Below are 24250 nucleotides of genomic sequence, written 5' to 3'. Positions count from 1 at the left end.
GGTAACTGGGAGTGCCTGGCAATGACTATGAGAATGTTCAGGGCAACTGGGATATACTGGGAGTGTCTGAGCCCATATGGGTGGTGACTGGGACCGGACTAGGAGCCACTGGGAATGTGCTGGGGGAACTGGAAACACGCTGGGGGCAAGTGGGAAGGACTAGGGACCTGGTGGGAGAGACTGGGATCATACTGGGAGTGCCTAGGACTATGCTAGGGACAACTGGGAGAACTGGGAACACACTAGATGAAATTGGGAAGAACTGGGACTGTGCTGGGATCAAATTGCATCATCATAGGGAATGACTGGGAGGGACTGGGCTCATACTGGGAGCAGCCACTGCTGGCCCTGGGACCCTCCAAAAACACCTCCTGGGGAACCCGGATGTCCCCCCGAGGGCCATCTGTGGCTCGGCTTTGGAGCCCTGCCAGCTCCAAACTTCCCCTGAAAAAAATCCCAAACCCAGGCACCCCCCAGCAGGTTTGGGCCGAGCTCCCCCTTCCCCGGGCACCTGCAGGATGGGGGGTGATGCTCCCAGGGCTGCGGCGACTCCAGGGTTCCCTCTCCCCTTCTCCAGCTGCTTCTGCTGCCGCTCAGCCTCTTCCTCCTCCTCCTCCCCTGTTCCCGAAGGTCGAACCGTGAGGGGAAAGGGGACAGGGAAAGGGCGGGAACCCTGAGGGAAAAGGGGCAGGCTCAGGCCAAGGGCGGCAACTGTGAGGGGGCGCTCTGCAAACAGAACTGCAACGGACTGAACATGAACGGGAGAGAAAGCAGTAAGTCTGAGAGTTTTATTTGCTATCAAATACATCCCACACACCCTGCCCCACACAATCCCCGTCCAATCGCTCCTACGCTCCCATCCCATCCTATCGCTCCCAAATTGGGATCCCATTTCTCCCATCTCCTTCCAACCCCATCTCACCCTGGTACCTGTGGAATGGAGTCAGTTTGGCATAGGATTGAGATTTTGAGGTGGGAACAAGCAATTTGAGGTAGGATTGAGCCCTTTTGTGTTAAGATTGACCTGTTTTCAGTATGATTTGAGTGGTTTTGAGGTGAAAGATTGATCCCTCTTCACTTTTGGACTGCAAAGAGATGGAAAAGACAAGAAAATTAAGGCCAAACCAAAAGAATAAGAAGCCAGGTGTGTTCCCAACATGGATCACAGGGAAAGTGGGTCACCAGGGCTGTGCCCCAAGTGCCTCCTCCAGTGGGGGATGGAGCTGGAGCAGAGCACGAAGCTCTTCCTGCACTCAGGGCACTAGCAGGGCTTCCCTTATCGGTGGCTGTATTGGTGTCGGGTCAAATTGAGAGCTCTGTGAGAAGCTCTTCCCACATTCTCTACACTTGTAGGGTCTCTCCCCTGTGTGGATGCGCCGGTGGGTGATGAGTTGGCAGTTGTACTTAAATCCCTTCCCACACTCAGGGCAGAAGAGGGCCCTCTCCTCTGCGTGACTCAGATTGTGCAGGAGGAGATGGGAGTTGAACCGAAATCTATTCCCACACTCGGAACACTCGTAAGGCCTCTCCCTAGTGTGGATCTTTTGGTGCCTGATCAGGGTGTCATGGTCCCTAAAGCTCTTCCCACATTCCCCATACTCGTAGGGTCGTTCCCCAGTGTGGATCCTCTGGTGCTTGATCAGGTCAGAGCTCCCGCTGAAGCTCTTCCCACACTCCCCACACTCATGGGGCTGTTCCCCAGTGTGGGTTCTCTGGTGGCTGATCAGGCTGGAGCTCTGCCTGAAGCTCTGTCCACACTCCCTACACTCGTAGGGCCTCTCCCCAGTGTGGGTCCTCTGGTGGCTGGTCAGGTGGGAGCTCCGGCTGAAGCTCATCCCACACTCCCCACACTCGAACGGCCGTTCCCCAGTGTGGGTCCTCTGGTGCTCAATGAGCTTATAGTTCCACCTGAAGCTCTTCCCACACTCCACACATGTGTGGGGCTTCTCCCCATCATGGAGCTGTTCATGGAGCACCAGCTCAGAGCTCTGGCTTGATCTCTGGCCGCCTTCCCAGCCCAGGCTGGCTCTTTCCTCCTCAGATCCCTGCCAGCTGCATTTGCAGCCCCTCCTCGTGCGGCATCTCCGGCGCTTTTCCTCCCCGTTGGCTTCCTGCGCCATGGAGCCGCTCAAAATGGCTTCTTCCACCAGGTTCTGCTGCGGGCATTTGTTCCCCCTGCTCTCCATGCTCAGCTCCTGCTCTCCTCCTCCCCCCCTCCTGGGGGAGGAAGGACAAGGACAGGATGGGATTTGCGTCTGTGCCACAGGCAAGGGCAAGGAGATTCCCCGCAGGGCTGAGCTGCAGCCAGGGCCATACTGGGCTGGGCTACGGAGCAGCACAGAGGGGAAAGGGGCACTGACTTCCTCCTCACCTGCTTCAGTGTCCCAGGGCATCTTCCTCACAGACTCCCAGGGGTTGGCAATGGGAAATCCTGGTTTGGGGAAAACAAGGGATGAGCATATTGAGTTTGAAGGTCCCTCTGCCCAAGTCCATCTCTACCAGTCACCGGCCATCTGTACTTCACGAAAACCTTCCAAACACCCAGATTCAGCCCTGGAAAAGCCTCCCAGGAGTTCCCTGTCCCTGGTCCCTCCCCTTGGGTGTTCAAGGGTTCCCCCCTGTCCCAGCTGCAGGGGGTCACACTTAGATTGGGGGTCCCCCTTCTCCTCGGTGCCCGCCCTGCCAAGGCTGCTGGCAGTCCCAGCGATCCCAAAAGCTCCCCCCTCTTCGCTCTCCCCATTTCGGGATGCCGGGGCTGTTTGGGCTCCCGGGCTCCCTTCTCCCCTCATTCTCTGCTCGGGGCTGCAGCGGCTCCAAGGAGTCCCCCCTGCCCCTCTCCAGGCTCTTGAGGCTCCCGCCCATGGCGGCGCTCCCCCCTCTCTGGGCTCCCCACTTTGGGCTCCTGCGGCACACAGGGCTCTGCTCCTCCAGGCTGCCTCTGCCGGCAGCCGCCACCGGCACCCCCTGATGTCCCCCCGAGGGGCCTTTTCTGCTCAGCCTTGGACTGCTTCATTCTCCAAACATCCCCCAAAAAACCCAACTGGGAGCAACTGGGAGTGTCTGGGAACATGCTGGAGGGAACTGGGCTATACTGGGACATACTGGGAGGGTGTAATGGGAGGGACTGGAACAAATGAGGGTGAAAGAGAGCAACTGGAACCATGTGGAGCACAACTGGCTCTTACTGGCAGGGACTGGGAGCACAGTGGGGCCATCTTTGGATCATACTGGAAGGGACTGGACTAATATAAGAAAACCCTCAAAAACTCCAGAGATACACCAAAAATCCCAGTGGAACTCACCAAAATTTTATAAAACTCCCAAAAATTTCAATAAATTCCCCCCCAAAACCCCCACAACCCCAACAAAACACCCCAAATCCAAAACCCCCCAAATCAACAAAACCCCCCAAAATCACATAAGCATCTCTAAACCCAATAATTCTCCCAAAAACCCCCAATAATTCCCCCCAAATTCCTAACAAAATCCCCCAAAGCCCAAAAAAGCCACCCTGAAATTCTCAAACAGCCTCGCAAAACCCCAAAATCCCCACAAATCCCCCCAGAACCTGCCAGACTCAGTGGGGCTGTCCTGGATCAGGGGGCACCGGCCGGTGGAACAGCAGCCACTTCAGGGGGCCCTCAGAGCTTTTTGGGGAGGGGGCACCATGGGAGACCCTCCAAAAACGGGGGGGGGGGAGGAACCCCTGCTGTGCCCCCTCCCCCTGAAACCCCCAGACCTTGGTTCAGGGTGGGCCTGGGACCCCCCGGGACCCCCAATTCTCCCCCGAGACCTCTCCAGGAACCCCAAACCCCCCAGAGTCCCCCAGGGTTGGCCTAGAATCACCCTGGACCCCCAAACCCTCCCCAAGACCCCCAAAACTCCCCAGGACTCTCAGACCCCCCCATTTCCCTCCAAAATTCACCCCAGAGCTACCTGAAACCCCCCTGTGAAAAATGCATGTATTTTATGATTGGCTTTTTGCAAATATTAAAATGAATATTATATGTGTTGTGTAAGAAAGAAATGCTGTATTAATTCTCTTAAGTACTGTGTTAAATATAGTTTTAGGTTATAAAAATTGTTAAAACAGAAACTATGCTATGTAAGATGCTTTGTTTAACAGAAAGGGCTTGCAGCGAGATAGCAGCCACAGGACACCTAAATCTTTCAGAGAAAGGGAATTTATTGCCTTCTTATCAGAAGAAATGAACTTCTTCCCACCTTGGAGGCGCTGTTAGGATTAGAAGGAAGAAGCTGACACTGACCAGACAGAATCCTGTGTTTGAATGGAATTTATGCATCATGTATGAAGTGTATGAATATGCAACGGGCTATTGTTCTTAATGGTTAGTCCTTTGTTAGCAGGGGTCTTTTTTGGGCTCGTGATGCCCAGAAAAAGGTACCCGGACGTCCATAATTCTTTGTTTTTATTATCTCGTATTGTCCTAATTCAATTTGTCCAAATTGTTATTACTCTAATTGTGTTACTATTTTTATAACCATATTTTTTACTTTTAAATTTTGAAAACAACCGATTGGCGTTCTTCACAATTTGGTAGCAGAGGATGGTTGCTAACACCTCGCTGCCTGTGCTTTAGGAGAGTCAGAGTGGGGAAGGCACGCCCTGCCCTATTTGGCAGCCTCGCTTTGTTTCCCCTGAAGTGACCGACAGACGCAGGTTGCGATCTGTGGACAAAAGGAGGCAATATAACAGAGAGAAGGAAAAAAAAGGCTCCCTACAACTGCGGTAATTGGTCCCCTAAGTGTAGTAGTGCGCACGAAGAACCCGGGAAGGAAAAAGGATTGGTAAGTATTTCTCGGGCGGGGGGCAGGTACAGGGAGGGGATGAATGTGTGTGAATGAGAGGCAGGCTGGTTGTCCCAGACCTGCCAAGTGAGTGAGGAGTCTCGTTTTCCTCTTTTCGCGAGAAAAGCGGCCAGTAAAGAGACAAAGCGAGTGATAAGAGAGTGAAAGAACCCCCCGGGGTGACTGGGACTGGGTCTCAGGGAGGGGTTGGACCCCTCGGAGGTAGGCAGCAAGGTTTCCTCACCCAATCCACTAGGAAACGGGACAGGAGGGGCCCCTAAAACCTGCTGGGTTGAGGGATTTATATTCTAAGAGCATCCAAGAGCAGGGTTGAGCAGAATTCTGTCGGAGTGAGGATATGCCCAAGAACACTCACGGTGGGACAACACAACTAGATTGAGGGATTAAAATTTTACCCAACAGCATCCGGGGTTGGACAACACAGCTAGACTGAGGGAAAAATTTTTGCCCAACAAGATCCAGGGTTGAACAACACAGCCAGATTGAGGGATAAAAAATGCCCAAGAACATCCAGGGTTGGACAACACAGCAAAACAAATTAAATGCCCAAGAGCATCTGTAGTTGTACCACACCGCTGGGTTGAGGGACAGAAAATGCCCAAGAGCATCTGGGGTTGAACAACACAGCTGAATTTAGGGAAAAATACCCAAGAGCATCTGGGGTTGGACAACATGGCAGGACTGAGGGAAAAATTGCCCCAGAGCATTTTGGCTTGGATAACACAGCTGGGTTGAGGGATATCCAATAGCACTGAGACTGGCCAGTAACACCTAAACTTGTAATAGGTGATGTGAAAGTAAAAGGTACCTTATTGTTGTTTTGTGGTGTGTGTGAGTGAGACCCACACAAAGTCAGCCTCAACTTCCCAGGCAGGTGGGAAGGGGGAGGCAGTGGAAAGAGGAGTGAGTGACCTGCACACCAGGCTGTAGCTCCCGGGTAGGTGGGGGCTTCTGGGCCGAAGAGGAGTGAGTGACCTGCGAACCAAGCTGGCGTTCCCTGGGTGTGTGAGGGGGCCGTAGCTGAAGAGTGTGAAGGACATGCAGACAGCCTCACAGGGGAACGGACGCCAGAGGCAGCAGAGTCAGGCCCTTCTCGGGGGCCTGGTGACACTGAGACCTGGAGGTCAACCCCAGAGCGAAAGAGGGGGCCACAAGGACCTGTGATTTTCTAGCAATAAGGATCCACTTTCTGTCTTGAGAGTGTGAAGGAATATGTGAAAGTGAATGAGAAATAAAAGTGAGTGAATGTAGATGAATGAAAGTATAGGTAATGTCGATTGTGCATTTTAAGCCTTACCATATCTCCTTGGAGGGAGGTGGATTGTATTGACAAGCAGTGTGAGAAAAAGGGGTTTTTTTGGGTGTAAGTAGTTGAAAGAAAAGTGGTATTTAAGTTGTTAGTAAAAAGTTGTCGTGGGGTGACAGCCTTCAGCCTTTATCCCCATATCGTGTGTTGTGTCTGGCAGCTGTGCCTTCCACCCCTCCCCCCCCGGCCGTCTTGCTGTGGCCGGATGGGGAAGGGGGGGGGGGGTGTGGGGTGTGCCCAGGCACTTTTGCTTTGGGCTTTTGCTGCTTGGCTTGGCTAGCCGCTTGCTTGCTTGCTTGCTTGCTTGCTTGCTTTCTGCTTTTTTTTTTGCGCTGGTTTTTTTTCTTTTTTTCCCTTTTCTTTTGTTCTCTCTTTCTTACCCTCCCCTGAAGATACTGGACCGGCTCCGGATCTGGCCTGAGAGCTCCAGGACACCCGAAGCCTGCGACAGAAGCTCGGCGCCCTCACAACACAGTCTGGTCCCTTTTCTTTTCTTGTGTTGGGGAGTGTTCTTTTTGTTATTTGTAAATAAATAGGTTTTGTTTTCCACTTTGCTCCTCCGAGGAATTCCTTCCCGAACCTGGTGTTGGAGGAGGGGTGGTTGGAGGTTTGTTTTGTTTTGGGGGGGGCTCCCTTTTTGAGATTTCCCCCTAATTTGTCCTAAACTAGGACAGTATACTTTTTGGTGAGTTGGCCGGGAAAGTCGGAGGCCAAAAAGAGTGGAAAAAAAACCTATAACAATAATATTTTGGTTTTGGTTGTTTTGTGGGCATATTGGTGATTCATAATGTCATTTGGAGTGGAAGCTTGCCGGTTTTTCTGGTCCCTAGGGGCTTTTGAAGTTTTAATACCTTTGTGGTCCCTAGGGTTATTTCCTTACCCCAAAATAGCTCTGATGTTGTCCCTAATAAGTAGCTTTTGTAAGCGGGGGGCACTAACCAGAATAATCATTGTGCTGGCCTTATGTGTGATGATGTGTCGGATAACAATGCTGGACTTTATTTCAGGAATGTATGGATTGTTGTCATGGCTGTGTACTCAGTTTGTTTGGGGAGAAGAAGAGGAAGGGGCTTTTCAGCCTTTGTCTTCCTTCTTCTCCTACAAATTGTTGACATCTCTATTAGAAAATACTGACTTTCCCCTGAGTTTGAAAGAAACCATCTTTCTGGCATTTAATTTATTAAGCCTTGTCTATACTGTCTGGAGTGTATATAAAATGAAAGCTGAGATTTCTAGAGGGGTTAGAGAGACTCCTGATTCAGGAGTAAAACAAAGCAGGAAAAATCTTGACTGGAGTGGGAAATGGGAGGATATGGGCCAGACTTTAAAGGAATTTTCTGATCCTACAGACTGGGACTTTCCATCTGATCAAATTCAGAATCCAGTCGAGCTGGCAAAGTATTTGAGGGAGAAGTGCCATGGTAATACTAAGGAAGAAAGGATTACTGCAGTGAGCTGGGCCTTGGAGTTTGTTTACCGTACTCTGCTAGATACTGTGGAGCAGCAGATAGCAGAAAGGGAACAGGGAGATAAGTTAGTTACTATCCCAGTGACCCAGGCTGCAGCTAACATCCCAGGCTCCAGGCTAGCAGCTGAATCAGACAATAGGCCCCAAACCATGGCTGTTGCAGCTAATACAAGAGGTGGAAAGTGTAAAGGCAAGACCGATCGGAAGGTGGAGGATGATGACGATGATGCAGAAGAAGGACCCTCACCAAAATCAGAGGCCACATCAAGGGGCACAGAATCTGGAGCCAATATTGACTCCTTTTCTCTGAAGGACCTCAGAGGCCTAAGAAAGGATTACAGCCGACAACCTGACGAATCTATTATTAGTTGGTTAGTCCGCCTTTGGGATGCTGCAGGGGAGGTTACGATTTTGGATGGTACTGAAGTGAGGCATTTGGGATCCCTGTCACATGATCCTGCCATCGATCAAGGTGTGATGAGGGGGGCTAACCCTCACAGCCTCTGGGAACGGGTCCTAAGAAGCGTAGCAGAACGGTACCTGTGTACGGATGATCTCTATATGCAGCAGACACGGTGGAAGACCATAGAACAGGGGATCCAACGCCTGAGAGAGATGGCGGTCGCAGAGCTCATTTTCTCAGATGACACAACAACTAGGAATCCGGACCTGGTACCATGCACTCCGATAATGTGGAGGAAACTTGTGCGACTTGGGCCACCTGAATACGCTTCTGCCCTAGCAATAATGAAGCGAGATGATACATATGAGACTGTGCTCGATATGGCAAAGAAGCTTCGAGCGTACGCAGATGCTGTGCATGGCCCAACTCATGCCAGAATTGCAGCAGTGGAAACCCGACTGCAGAAACTAGAAGACAAAATAGAGGAGAATCATAAGAAACTCCGGGAAGAGATTAAGGAGGACCTTATTCAAATCTCAGCCGTACAAATTAGAAGCCCTGGTGTCCAACGCCGGCGCTCCTTTGATGGGGAGAGAAGGTACATCCCACGGGCTGAGTTATGGTTTTTCCTGCGTGAGTCTGGAGAAGACATGAGGAGATGGGATGGAAAACCCACCGCTGTTTTGGCACAACGGGTGCGTGATTTGAAGAAAAGAGAAAGTATAACCAAAAAGATAGCAGCTCCGGTCGCTCGTAGCCGAGATGTTAAGTATGACGATGACGATGACATGTCCGATCCCCTTGAAGGAACTTCCAAGGCATATGCCCAAGGAAAGAAGGACAATCTGGCTTAGAGGGGCCCTGCCTCCAGCCAGGAAGAGGCACGGGAGAACCGGGTTTTTTGGAAGGTGTGGATCAGATGGCCTGGCACATCAGAGCCACAAGACTATGAAGCATTGGTTGACACTGGATCACAATGTACCTTAATGCCATCGGAACACGTGGGGACAGAACCTGTTTCCATTGCTGGAGTGACGGGGGGATCACAACAGTTGACTTTGTTGGAAGCTGAGGTGAGCTTGACTGGGAAGGAGTGGCAGGAACATCCGATTGTGACTGGTCCAGAGGCTCCGTGTATTTTGGGCATAGACTTCCTCCGGAATGGCTACTACAAAGATCCTAAGGGATTCAGGTGGGCTTTTGGAATAGCTGCAGTGGAGATAGAGGGTATTAAACAATTGAATACCTTGTCTGGACTATCAGAGAACCCATCTGCAGTAGGACTCTTGAAGGTAGAGGAGCAGCGAGTGCCAATTGCCACCTCAACAGTGCATCGCAGGCAGTACCGGACGAATCGAGATGCCGTGATCCCCATCCACAAGATGATTCGAGAGCTGGAGAGCCAAGGGGTGGTCAGTAAAACCCACTCACCCTTTAACAGCCCTATCTGGCCCGTGCGAAAATCTGATGGAGAATGGAGATTGACTGTAGACTATCGTGCCTTGAATGAAGTGACTCCACCACTGAGTGCGGCTGTACCGGACATACTGGAACTGCAGTACGAGCTGGAGTCCAAGGCAGCAAAGTGGTACGCGACCATTGATATAGCTAACGCGTTTTTCTCCATCCCTCTGGCAGCAGAATGCAGGCCTCAGTTTGCTTTTACATGGAGGGGAGTGCAGTATACCTGGAACCGATTGCCCCAGGGGTGGAAACACAGTCCTACCATCTGTCATGGACTGATCCAGGCTGCACTAGAAGAGGGTGAGGCTCCAGAACATTTACAATATATTGATGATATCATTGTTTGGGGGAACACGGCAATAGAAGTGTTCGAAAAAGGAGAGAAGATAATTCATATTCTCCTGGACGCCGGATTTGCCATTAAGAAGAGCAAAGTCAAGGGACCTGCCCGAGAAATTCAGTTCTTGGGGGTGAAGTGGCAAGATGGACGGCGTCAGATTCCTGCGGATGTTATTAACAAAATCACTGCTATGTCCCCACCAACTGATAAGAAGGAGACACAAGCTTTCTTAGGTGCTATAGGTTTCTGGAGGATGCACATCCCTGAGTATAGTCAGATTGTGAGACCCCTTTATTTGGTTACCCGCAAGAAGAATGACTTCCATTGGGGCCCTGAGCAGCAGCAAGCTTTCGTCCAGATCAAGCAGGAGATCGCTCATGCTGTAGCCCTTGGTCCAGTCAGGACAGGACCAGATGTGAAGAACGTGCTCTACTCTGCAGCCGGGAGCCATGGTCTGTCCTGGAGCCTTTGGCAAAAGCTACCTGGCGAGACCCGAGGCCGACCATTGGGATTTTGGAGTAGGAGCTACAGGGGGTCTGAAGATAACTATACTCCAACAGAAAAGGAAATCTTGGCCGCCTATGAAGGAGTCCAAGCTGCCTCGGAGGTGATTGGTACAGAGGCACAACTCCTTCTCGCACCCCGACTACCGGTGCTGGGATGGATGTTCAGAGGAAAGGTTCCCTCTACCCACCATGCCACCAGTGCTACTTGGAGTAAGTGGATTGCCCTCATTACGCAGCGCGCTCGAATTGGGAAGTTAAATCGCCCTGGGATTCTAGAAATAATTACAAATTGGCCCGAAGGTGAAAGCTTTAGTGTCGCAGATGAGGAGCCAGAGCCAGTGACCCGGGTTGAGGAAGCTCCGCCATACAATCAGTTGCCAGAAGAAGAAACACGTTACGCCCTATTCACTGATGGTTCTTGTCGTGTCATAGGGATGAAACGGAGGTGGAAAGCAGCTGTATGGAGTCCCACTCGATGGGTTGCAGAGGCTACTGAAGGAGAGGGTGAATCTAGTCAATTTGCTGAAATCAAAGCTATTCAACTGGCCTTAGGTATTGCAGAGAGAGAGAAGTGGCCAAGGCTCTATTTGTATACCGATTCTTGGATGGCAGCCAACGCTCTATGGGGATGGCTGAAGAGATGGAAGGAGGCCAGCTGGCAGCGCAGAGGAAAACCAATTTGGGCTGCGGAAGAGTGGAAGGATATCGCTACCCGGTTAGAGAAGTTACCTGTGAAGGTTCGCCATGTAGATGCCCATGTCCCCAGAAGTAGAGCTAATGAAGAGCAGCAAAACAACCAGCAAGTACATCAGGCTGCAAAGATAGGGGAGTTGAAGATAGATCTCGACTGGGAGCATAAGGGAGAGTTATTCTTAGCACGATGGGCCCACGATGCCTCAGGCCACCAGGGTAGAGATGCCACCTATAAGTGGGCACGAGACCGAGGGGTGGATCTAACCATGGACAGTATCTCTCAGGTTATTTGTGACTGTGAGACGTGCGCTGCCATTAAGCAGGCCAAGCGACTGAAGCCCCTCTGGTATGGGGGGCGGTGGTCTAAGTACAAATACAGGGAGGCCTGGCAGATTGATTACATCACACTGCCTCAAACCCGCCAGGGCAAGCGCTATGTACTAACCATGGTAGAAGCCACCACAGGATGGTTGGAAACCTATCCTGTGTCCCATGCTACTGCCCGTAACACTATCTTGGGCCTTGAGAAGCAGGTCCTTTGGAGGCACGGTACTCCCGAGAGAATTGAGTCGGATAATGGAACTCATTTTAAAAACAATCTTATTAATACTTGGGCTAGGGAACATGGCATCGAGTGGGTATACCATATCCCCTATCATGCACCAGCTGCAGGGAAGGTGGAAAGGTACAATGGATTGTTAAAAACCACCTTAAAAGCATTGGGTGGGGGGTCTTTAAGAAACTGGGAGCAACATCTGGCAAAGGCTACCTGGTTAGTTAACACTCGAGGTTCCACCAACCGAGCGGGTCCTGCTCAGTCTGAGCTCCTTAATATAGTAGATGGGGATAAAGCCCCAGTGGCCCATGTCAGAGGTTTGTTGGGAAAGACAGTATGGATCAACCCTGCCTCGAGTACAGACAAACCCATCCGTGGGATTGTCTTTGCTCAAGGACCAGGTAATACATGGTGGATAATGCAGAAAGATGGAACAACACGGTGTGTACCTCAGGGAGACCTGATTGTGGGATGAGACTCATATATGAATGTCATTGTTTGTTGAATGTGAGACAGAAGGAAACTGTAAGTGTCAAAGGTCTGAGCAAGTAAGATGAGAGAAATGCGTAAGTGTCAAAGGTGTGAGTAAGTGAAATGAAAGCTTTTTACTGTATGTTCACGATATGGGATAAGGGGTGGAGTGTCGTGGGGTGACAGCCTTCAGCCTTTATCCCCATATCGTGTGTTGTGTCTGGCAGCTGTGCCTTCCACCCTCCCCCCCCCGGCCGTCTTGCTGTGGCCGGATGGGGAAGAGGGGGGGGGGTGTGGGGTGTGCCCAGGCACTTTTGCTTTGGGCTTTTGCTGCTTGGCTTGGCTAGCCGCTTGCTTGCTTGCTTGCTTGCTTGCTTGCTTGCTTTCTGCTTTTTTTTTGCGCTGTTTTTTTTTCTTTTTTTCCCTTTTCTTTTGTTCTCTCTTTCTTACCCTCCCCTGAAGATACTGGACCGGCTCCGGATCTGGCCTGAGAGCTCCAGGACACCCGAAGCCTGCGACAGAAGCTCGGCGCCCTCACAACACAGTCTGGTCCCTTTTCTTTTCTTGTGTTGGGGAGTGTTCTTTTTGTTATTTGTAAATAAATAGGTTTTGTTTTCCACTTTGCTCCTCCGAGGAATTCCTTCCCGAACCTGGTGTTGGAGGAGGGGTGGTTGGAGGTTTGTTTTGTTTTGGGGGGGGCTCCCTTTTTGAGATTTCCCCCTAATTTGTCCTAAACTAGGACAAAAGTGAAAAACGGAAGCAGGGGACGAATAGATAGAAAATTGAAAAATGAGACGGAAATACAGTAAGGTGGATACAGGAAAAGAAAAGCAGAAAAAATTACCAACAGAAATACCCCAAGACAGCCCTTTGGGAGTTATGTTAACAAACAGAAATACAACTCCTTGCAAAATACAGGGTATGCAGAAGTTGATGAGAAAAAACATGCAAACTTGTGAATTATATACTTAAAAAGAGCATTAGAAAATTTAACACAAAAGAAAGGAGTTATATATTGATTCAAGGGATGCCTTTAGAGTAGCACATGCCTCAAGAAAAATTTAAAAAGGGAGATTACTTAATTAAAGATGAAAAAGATTAGTACATGAGAAACTTATTTTCGAGGTTTTAGAGTCATTAAAATTACCTAAGAGAGATAGCAATAGTACATATTAAAGGACACAAAAAGGTAAAGACCCAGAAATAAGAAGAAATAATTGGCAGATCAAGAAGCTAAAGATGCAGCAGAAAATAGAGCTGAAAGAGCTAATATTAACTCCAAATGAAGAAAAATTGGAAATTCCAAAGTTTAGAGAAGCAAAAAAAAAAAAATTAAAAAATTAAAATTAAAACAAGATAGGTGGCGAACAAGATAAATCGGGGAAATAGAAACATCTTGATGGAAGACAATTAGATAATAAAACACTTACTAGGGAATAGCAGAGGACATGTATCAAAAAGCCCGGTGGGATACTCAGGCTTTGTGTGATCATTTTTTTAAGGCACTATGGGTGCACTGAGACTTTTAGAGTAGAAAAACAAGTACCTGAAATATGTATAATTTGCCAAAAGATAAATAAAAGGGTGATGAGAAAAACAATATGAGAAGGTCGTGAGTTAGCTCGTCGACCATTTCAAAGTATCCAAGCAGAAGTTTAGATTTGTTAAGCTCTGGATTTATTTGTAAAAACCGTTTAATCCAGAAGAAAAATAGTATACCACATGCTGGGGAGGGGGGAGGCTGTAGGAAAATAACATTTTTGAAAGGCAATAAAAGCAAAACGGGGAAAGTACAAAGCTGAGAACAAAATTACCTCATCCATTGCCGTTCGTTCCCCCACTCGTTCGCAGCTGCACCCCGCCAGCCCCTGCGCCGGCTCCGGCACAGTCCGTGTGTCCCAGTCCGTGTGTCCCAGTCCCGGCCGCCTGGCCCGCGGCCGCTCCGCAGTTCGTGCAGGGGGTGGGGATCTGTCCTGCCGTGTGCACCGTGGTTACCGCGCTCACCGCACCGAAGGAGGGTCCCGTCTGTCCCATCCCCGGCTGCCCTGACTCTGTCGGCTCCCGCCGCTGCAGCCGCGGTCAGTCGGCTGCTCTGCCTCTGCCCGACCAGCCACCGTGAGCCATGCGGGAGCTATCCACGCTCCAGCTCGGTCTGCACCGGAACAGCCCCTCGGGCGATCCCGGCTGCACACCCCGCCTTTGGAGCACCGAGACTCTGAGTCACGCCGAGTCTCCCTGTCCTGCCCCGAGCTCCGTTCCCTTGGTAACCACAGCTCCGGCTGCTCAGAGAAACTCTAAAGGAATCACCTTATCGAAACACTAAAAGTTCAGTTAGAAGAAAGCCCTCTCCTGATTCTTCCTAAATATACAGGAGAAAGGCTATAGAAGATAAAAATACAGAAAGAATGGGATAAAGGGATTGGTCTATTTCCATTAAGAGAGGTTCTCATAGGAGGGGACGGATCAGAGTTTGTAAATGCTCCTTTGACTTCGTCTGAAGTCTGAAATTTTAAGAAATAAATAAAAGAGATATTTGGAGAATCCCATAGACATAGCTGAACAATTAGACCAATTTTTAGGTCCAAACATTTATACTTGAGAAGAGATGTGGTTGGTAATTAAAATAATATTTTTCTCAAGAAAAATGCAATTAATCAGAGCAACTGAAATAAAAGCTTAAGAAAAAGATAATCCGCAAGGACCCCCAGAGAAGACAAAATGCCAACTGTGCCTCCTGAGTGGGGTTAAAATAATGAGGAGGGTAGTAAATACATGAATAGTTATCGTAATTACATAACCAAGAGCATGAATGGGACAGCATATCAAAGGCGAAATGTGAAAACAAAAGGTTTTTGAGGGACAGCTTTTAGAGGGGAAAGAAGAAACTCCAACTAAATAGATAAACAAACTGGAGAGAAAAAGGGAAATGGTCCTAAGTAAGCAGAAGATCTGAAAATCTTTAAAGAAATGGGCACATAAAAAAAAAAAAGTCATAGGCTCTAATTTTTTGGGGGGGACAAATACCATCTGGAGCCTGTGATAACTTTAAAAGTGGGTCCCCGAGAAGAAGAATTAGAATTTGTAATAGACACAGGGGGAGAGAGAACCTGCCTGTTAAACGTTCCAAAAGGTTATAGTGTGAGCAAATATATAGTGAAAGTAACAGGGGCAAAAAGAGAAAGTTTTACATTTCTAGTCATTAAAGATGTGGTAATTGAGGGAAGAAACTAAAATTTAGATGGGAGATGTGTTATTGGTCCCAGGGGCAGGTAGCAATTTATTGGGAAGAGTCTTACAAGTGCAATTAAGAATAAGAGATATCAGAAAATAGGAAAATGATAGCTAGAGTTTTGAAATTACGCCAAGAGGATGAAGGAAAAAAAAATCAACAAAAAAGTTTAGGCTGGAGAAGGAAATAGGGGAGGATTAAATATCGACCCCATAAAGGTTACAGTTGAGAGAGAAGAAAGAGAGAAGTTGAAGTAGAGAGGTAGTTAGGAAAATCTGAGATGTTAGAATGTGAAGTGATGACATCTTGGTGCTAGAAGAGAGCAGAAGTGTGAATGAAGGTTTTTTGCATGAAAGGCAGGGAAGTGTCTTAACACATGGTTGTTAGGAGGTTATTCAATGCCACACTGGGGTCCAGAAAGGCCTTAGCAGAACAGGCCCTGCTTGAAGGGAAAAGAGGGTAGGTTGACGAGAAAGAAAAAGAATGTCAGGAGCACCTGGGCACACCAAGTTTGGGGTTGTCAAGGTTGGGAGGTGTCTGAGCGCTCCCTACGAGCGACGGGGTCTCGGGGGCTGCGGCAGGGACCGATCCATGGAGGTGCCCCGGGCGGTGCTGCAGCAGAGGACACAGGTTTGCGGCCAGGAGCGGGCTGGCTCCGGGGCGGAACTGCCGGGGGGGCTCCCAGACTGTCGGGGTCCCGAGCCCAGGATGGCAGCGTGGGCCCCGTAAGGGGGCCGAAAGAGAGAGAGAGAGAGATAGAGGGCAAAAGAGACCCAAGGCAATCCCCAGGGTCCCCATGCCCGTGGCTGCTCTCCCCTGCTCCGGCCCTGCAGCCAAGGGGCAGCACCGGGGGAAGGGCAAAGAACAGCACTGATAGCAAGGCCGTGAAGAGATGGGGAGGGGGGACTAGCACTAAAAGATAAAAATCAAAGCAAAGATTGATGACTCTCCAAACCTCACAAAGCGGTTTGTTTTTCTTAAGCAAGAAGTTTTTTGTTTTTTTTCTTTTGTGTGTTTTGTTTGCTGTTAACGAGAAGGTTTTTTTTTCCTGAAGAAGAAGAGGCTGCTGTAGAGAAAGCTTTTAGCTAAACCCAGAAAGTTTGGAAGAAAAGCAAATGGTAAAAGTTAATGCAGTATTATCTTTCTTTTATTACTATGCTATTAAGAAGTCCTTTCCAGGTACTACTGAAGAAACAATCAGAATCACGGAAAGAGGGTGGATTTATGCCAGCAGAATCAAAGGATTTGTGAAGAAACCTGAGGAATGGACTATCACATTTAAACCGACTGATACCGAACTGACTTTCCAATGGGGACTGAGTGGTAATTGTTTAGAAAAACTCAAATGATCTAAGAAATGTACAAAGAATAACACTGAATTAAGAAATAAGATAACACTTATATCACTGGTTTTGAGCACTGCCTGAATAAAACATCTCCTTTGGGGAGGAATACTTCAGATAGAAGGATCAAGACTGGTTTTGTATTCTGACCTTAGCCTGGGAATCGTACAGGGGAGAAGGGGAATTACCATTTCCATCAGTAAACTTTATTTGGTTCATTCCAATACTGGATATGCTAGCTGGATTATAAGTGCTGGAATTGTGAGAGTAATGAGTATTGTGGTTCACAAAATTTATGCTCTTATTGCCAAAAGTGTTAAAGTAATAACTTGTTTTTGTGGATGGGAATCATTAGTGCTTGTTGAATGAAAGATACCTGAGGAACAGTAGGAGACCACAGTTAAAGGGTGTCAAAAACAATTTGCCTGGAAATTAGTTAGGAGAAAGTGACAAGGAAATAGAGGGCAAGACCAGATTGGCCTCTATATTTTGCCACCAAGAAGATCAAATACACCTGCTGTGGGTTGCAGCCTCACAGGCATGGGAGGTGGGAGTATAAGCCGTACTGGATCTCTGTTATTCCTGTTTCTGGCACTCATTTGTTGTCTTTTCCTTTTCGGGATACCAGCAAGATTGTGTCAAAAATGCTACAGAAAGTATCACATGGAAAGAAACCAAAGTTCCTCTTTTATTACACACACCCATGTCAACAGCCACTGTTATAACCCATCCAAATTAAGAACCTGTAGGCAAAAGGGAGTAAATTATTGGACTACAAGAAACTTAGGAAAAAGTGGTAATAGATTTGGAATTGAATGTCCAAAAGTAGAGAGATGGATTTGTTTTAAATTTAATCTTGAAGATACGGTTCAAGATTTAGTAAAAAAACAAATAATAAACGAAAAGGTAAAACCAGCACAGCAATCTAACTCTATATTGACTCCAAATCATCTGTTGAATCGTATTACAAGACGCCAAGCAGTTACAGAAATGGTAGCAAATAAGGCTGCCCAAGCATTAGAGTTAATATCAAGTCAGCTAAGTCAAACAAAAACTGTAGGGTATCAGAATAGGTTGGCTTTGGACTATTTATTTGGCCGAAGAAGGAGGTGTTTGTGGAAAGTTCAATATATCAGATTGTTGAAAATTGATGACCACGGAAAAATCATTCTAGAAAAAGCAAAGGAAATCAAAGAAGAAAAATATATATATACATAAAATAACCCAGGTACCAGTCCAAAAATGAGAAAACAATGTTAAAACCTAGCTGGTGAGGTAATGTATTAGAAGAAATGAAGATCTTTCATTTTATGTGTTACAACTGTTTACATATATATTTTTTCCTTTTGTAATCCCCTGTTTTATTTTGCCAGCATAGTCCAGAAGATGCAAGTAGATAAGAAATATTGCTCAAGCCAAATGATTTACAAAGAATAAGAGTGGGGATTGTGAAAAATGCCTGTATTTTACGATTGGCTTTTTGCAAATATTAAAATGAATATTATATGTGTTGTGTTAGAAAGTAATGCTGTATTAATTTTCTTAAGTACTGTGTTGCTGTGGTGTGTTCTTAAGTTTGTTAGTTTGCTCCCCCCATTTTCTGTATTAAATTTCCCAGGACCCTGTCAGTTAGGTTGCTATGGAAATGAAACTGCTCCTCCCCTGGTTTCTCTTATAAAGTGAAAGTGCCTCCTCCTTGAGCTCAGTCAATCACCCCTTTTCTCCTCCCAGGTTTCGAGAATTTTCTTTTCTCTGGGAGGTATGGTTAGCTGTAGCCCCGGAGCCCCTCCTATGATTTATAACAGTTGGTTACTTTAGTATATCAGTTATGTTTCGTACCTCCAAATATGTATTTCTATTGGATAGCCGGGTTTCCCTGCCTTCTTCCCCCCTTTTCCCTTAAAACCCTCTCCTGCCCCTTGTTCGGGGCCATTTGCTGGGTGTTTCCCCTCCTTGTTAGTTCTTCTGTAATAAACCGACAGTTTACCCCCAGCAAGTGGTCGCCTCCTAATTCGTCTCTCACCGCGCTGCTCCGAGCTATCCCCCAGCTCAGCCCGAGGCCAAGATGCCGAGGGGGGCTGCTTTCTGATGCGCAGGGGCCCTGGCCTTCGCCCCTCACCAGATAGCCAGATTCCAGGGCTGTGGACGCCCCCGCTGTATTTAACTGTGTTAAATATAGTTTTAGGTTATAAAAAATGTTAAAACAGAAACGATGCTATGTAAGATGCTTTGTTTAACAGAAAGGGCTTGCAGCGAGATAGCAGCCACAGGACACCTAAATCTTTCAGAGAAAGGGAATTTATTGCCTTCTTATCAGAAGAAATTAATTTCTTCCCACCTTGGAGGCGCTGTTAGGATTAGAAGGAAGAAGTTGACAATGACCAGACAGAATCCTGTGTTTGAATGGAATTTATGCATCATGTATGAAGTGTATGAATATGCAACGGGCTACGGTTCCTAATGGTTAATCCTTTCTTAGCAGGGGTCCTTTTTCGGGCTCATCATGCCCAGAAAAGGTACCCAGACGTCTGTAATTCTTTGTTTTTATTATCTCATATTGTCTTAATTCAATTTGTTCAAATTGTTATTGCTCTAATTGTGTTACTATTTTTATAACCATCGTATTACTACTAAACTTTTAAATTTTTAAAAACAAGTGATTGGCGTTTTTCACACACACATAACTATAAATCTACAAAACTTCTCTTAACATATATTTAATATTCACTCTTTAATTGTGAGAGACAACCATCCATCTCATTATTCATCTACAGCATCATTTTCTAATGTTGTTGACTTTCTCAGCTTCTTTGTCAGTTAATCACAGTTAATACTTGTGATTTTATAACAGAATGTTCTTGTATGGGATTTTGCAAGATTCTGTCATCAGATTTCTGTTTTGTTCTTGGATTTCTTAGTGCTGGGTCAGAACTGAATGCAGCATTTTGGGAGGGAAGCTTTCAGCTTCACTGGGGCCAGGACCCATGGGGCTCTGAGGGGTTCCTGGTGTGAGAATCCCCAGTCACTTGTGTTAAAATTTTAAAAGTTCAATAGTAAAAAAATGGTTATAAAATAGTAATAAAAATTAGAGCAATAAGAATTTGGACAGAGTTAAGACAATAAAGACAATAAAAAGCAAAGAATTACTGACATTTGGATGCTTTCCTCTTGAAAGCATGGCATGCTAACAAAGCATTAACCCTTAAAAGCAACAGCCTGTTGCATATTAAAATATCTCATACATGATGCAAACATTCCTTTCAAACTAAGGATTTTTCTGTTTATTGTCAACTTCTCCCCCTTCATTTGTAAATCACGGTTTGGCTCCACGGAGTCTGAAAGGAGGTAGAAAAGCCTGGTTCTTCCTGATAAGGAGGCAATAATTCTTCTCTCTGGGATTTTGGGTGTCTTGTTGCTGTTATTTCTGTGCAAAGAATTTCTTTATTATCTTATCCATTCTTTGAGCCAGTTAAAAGTATCTTACATGGCATGGTTTCTATTTTAATATTATGTTGTAGCCTAAAACTATATTTACCACACTACTTAAAAAATACAGTACTACTAATTAATACAATATAACATGTATATTATTCCTTCTAAAAAAGTGAACAGCCAATCATGTAATATGTATTTTTCAGGCACGGAGCTATTCTTGTTGCTATTACTTTTAATATATTTTTTTAAATTAAAATAATTTATTTTTAAATAATTAGCAGCAACCCTTCCATGCCTGTTCACAGCCAGGTCCAGGGTGAAAGGAGGTGGAAGTTGGTGCAAAGCATCTGTAACAGGATCCAGTGGACAAGTCTCACATCACAGACAGTGAGGTAGGGCCCAGGTGGCCACTGAGACAAAGGGCTGGGGCTGAAGGGGATGGGCAGAGTTGTCCATCCCATGTTGAGGAGCTGTTTTTCCACTGGGCATGGTCTCCTTAGCATACCCTGGATCAGTGCCAGTTGCACAGTGCTGTTATCACCTCTTCAGAGTGGGCTCTGCAGCCTTCATCTCCAGCCCTCAACCCTCTCTAATGAGCTGTACAACGGCTGAAGACTTGACAAAGGGGAAGGTTGTAAGAGCCTAAATGAGAGATGTGGGACTCCAGGTGGCTCTCCAAAATGCAGTTTATTGTATACAAACTGCAGTTTATTCCATCCCAGAGGTTCCAGCAGTCCAAGGTCGTGGGTGACAGAGCCTGTGCCTACAGCTGTCAGCTCCAGCTGCACACAAGACTGGACACCCTTTAATTTTGGTTACAATGTATTATATACTTTTCTTTGCTGAGCATAAAGATTTCTTTCACTAACTGGAGAGCTTAATTGGATAATCCTTAAATGATGAAATACATAACAGACTGAAAGAGCGCTATGAAGCCAAGTGTCATTATTTTATCCTGTGATATGGTGTGAGTATTGAAATTTCAGATTTTAGGGTGCAGGTAAAATTACAGGACTCTCCCAGGGAGCCTGTATTCCTTTATTTGCAGTATATGAATAATTTAATACTGCACAACCAATCTATACCTTAACTTTTACCTATAGCCTAACTACTATGTCGTATCATATGATATTATAACTACTATATCAATAATATCATATCATATCATACCATATCATATATCATATCATAATGATACCTATATCATGACTATTATAATTACCATATTCATGGTACTATTCTCCAATCACTAAAAGTTAGTACTTTACAGTTAAAGCTAGAAGTTGTTTTTCAGTTTCCTTGCAATGGAAAATTCTGAGACCTTTTTTCTACTTGCCTCATGTCTTGTTTGCCTGTGGTATCCTTCTGCTCGGTAAAAACATCTTCTTGTTTGAGGTGGGTTTATCCTTTGCTCTAAGCCATAAGAACCCCTTCTAACTAACACACCCTTTGCCTCCTTGGTTATCCAGTGAGACTGGCTCAGCAATTCTTTTCTTCTCTATCAAAACTTGCTTCCATCTCTATTCCATTCTCAGGTTCTACATTCAGAGATCTTTCTGCCAAGCACACATATCATTGTCAAACTTTCATCCTTCCCAAGAGGGAGCCTGTGGTGTTGTGAGGTTTCCAGGACGAGGTGAGAGAGAAGAATTTCACTCCATGTTCTCAGAAGGCTGATTATATTATATTATATTATATTATATTATATTATATTATATTACATTACATTACATTACATTACATTACATTACATTACATTACATTATACTAAAACTATGCTAAAGAAAAAGGAAGGCTAAATCAGAAGGCTAGAAAGGAATGAATAATAAAAACCCGTGACTCCACAGAGAGTCCAACACAGCTGGCTGTGATTGGTCATTAAGAAAACACAATTCACATGGAACCAATGGAAGACTCATCTACCACATTCCAAAGCAGCAGAACACAAGGAGAAGCAGTGAGATAATTATTATTTACATTTTTCTCTGAGGCTTCTCAACTTCCCAGGAGAAGAAATCCTGGCTGTGAAAAATGCATGTATTTTATGATTGGCTTTTCGCAAATATTCAAATGAGTATTATATGTGTTGTGTTAGAAAGTAATGCTCTATTAATTACCTTTAGTAGCGTGTTAAATATAGTTTTAGGTTATAAAAATTGTTAAAATAGAAACTATGCTATGTAGGATTCTTTTTCTTAGAAAGGACTCACAGCAAGACAGCAGCCACAGGACACCCTAAATCTTTCAGAGAAAAAGAATTTATTGCCTGCTTATCAGAAGAAACTAACTTCTTCCCACCTCTAAGGCGCTGTTAGGATTCAGAGGAAGATGTTGGGGACGGCCAGACAAAATCCTGTGTTTGAATGGAATTTACGCCTCATGTATGAAGTGTATGAATATGCAACAGGTCATTGCTTTTAAGGTTAATCCTTTCTTAACGTGTGTTTTTTTGGGCTTGTGCGGCCCAGAAAAAGGTACCCGGACGTCTGTAACTCTTTGTCTCTATTGTCTCATATTGTACTAAGTCAAATTGTCCAAATTATTATTACCCGAATTGTATTACTATTTTTAAAAGCATTATATTACTATGCAACTTTTAAAATTTTAAAAACAATTGATTGGCGTTTTTCACATTGGTAAAGGGATTTTTCAGAAAACATCGCAGTGACAGTGTCCCAGCTGCAGGATCTGCTTCCCATCAGCCCTGAGCCCAGCCTGGTGCTGAACAAAGGGGCTGGACCAGGGTCATCCCCTGATGGGGGCTGTGCACACCCTCTGCTGAAATAAACAGGGCCAGGAGACTTCTTCTCCTTTTTAATGCCTTTATTAAAAGTGATCAGCTCAGGACTGGGCAGCTCGGCGCGGAAGCAGTCCCATCACCTCTCCCAGGGTGATTCAGACGAGGAGAGCTGGGGAATCACGTGCTCGTGGGAGCCTTTAGGGCGTGGTGTTCCCCCCCGATGTTAATTTGGTCTGAGTCTCGCTTCCTCCCAGAGCTGGCCCGGGGGCTCTCGAAGACAGGGTGAGGATCAACGAAGGTTTCCAGCGTCTCTGCAGGCTCAGCACTTGGCTCCTCACATCCAGACATCACTCCAGTCTCTCAACTCTTATTTGGCTTGTTGTTTTTGGGGTTTTCTCCGTGCGTTTGGAGTAGGGGGTCCCACACAGCATGCTGGTCCTGGAGTCACTTTGCATAACCCCCCCCCACCCTCTCAGGTGTCTGCGCTGTTCTGGGAAAAGTACAACTTAGCCTCGGGCAAGGCTCTGCCAATACAAAAGGAGCGATTAGCCACAACGACGCGTGATTAGAAAAACAAAACACGCAGAACTTGGTAGCGACACTGATCTGGCTGCCTTTTTGTAACTTTTTCTCACAAAAAAAATTAACAGAATTTTTGTTCATAACATCTGCCCCCTCCCCAAATTCCCTCTGGGGAGCAGGAGCTGCGGCAAGAGAGCCCTGTGAGGAGGGCCAAGGGGGTGACACCAGCATGAGGGGACACACACAGCCCCTGGGGACCCCTCCTCACCTTCTCCTGGAGCACCAGGAGGATGAATCCCAACATGGAGCCACAGGGCCCTGGCAGCATCTTGGGGGGTGGGATCTGGTGGCTGCTTTGGGAGGTCAAATCTGCCCTAAAACCCCTCCCAGACCCCCAAACCACCCCACAGCTCCTGGCCAGGACTCCCCCAAAGCACTCTGTCTGTGGTGGTGTTTGAGGGTCCACAGTGTTATGAACAAAAATTCGGTTAATATTTTTTTGTGAGAAAAAGTTACAAAAAGGCAGCCAGATCTCTGTCCCTGCCAAGGTTCTGTGTGTCTTGTTATTGTAATCACGGGTCATTGTAGCTTATCGCCCCTTTTGTATTAGTAAAAGCCCTGGGCTAAGGCGAGGTAATGGCCCTTCCCCGAGGCTAAGGTGTTCTTTTCCTAGCATATTGAAGACACCTGAGAGGGTGGGGGGGGTTATGCAAAGTGACTCCAAGACCAGCATGCTTTGTGGGACCCCGACTCCAAACCCACGGAGAAAACCCCAAAAACAACGAGCCACCCAAGAGCTGAGAAACTGGAGTGATGACTAGACGTGAGGAGCCGAGTGCTGAGCCTGCAGAGATGCGGAGTCCCTCTCGCCCTGACCATGGGAGTTGTCCCGACGCCAGGACTGGGCGGGACAGAGCCAGGGAAACCAACATCTGACGGGGACA

The 24250-nt window shown here is 46.7% G+C and overlaps 1 protein-coding gene across 1 annotated transcript in view; it reads right to left on the bottom strand.

Annotated features, from left to right (window-relative positions):
- LOC141731341 (uncharacterized) overlaps positions 1-24250 on the bottom strand; it is a 412011-nt gene that overhangs the window by 84118 nt on the left and 303643 nt on the right. The window contains 1 exon segment of the mRNA XM_074555961.1: positions 1337-1992. Within this exon segment, the coding sequence (XP_074412062.1) occupies positions 1337-1992 (656 nt within the window).

This window comes from Zonotrichia albicollis, chromosome 20 (assembly GCF_047830755.1).
Source record: "Zonotrichia albicollis isolate bZonAlb1 chromosome 20, bZonAlb1.hap1, whole genome shotgun sequence".
NCBI lineage: Eukaryota > Metazoa > Chordata > Aves > Passeriformes > Passerellidae > Zonotrichia > Zonotrichia albicollis.
This window is presented reverse-complemented; position numbering and strand designations above follow the sequence as displayed.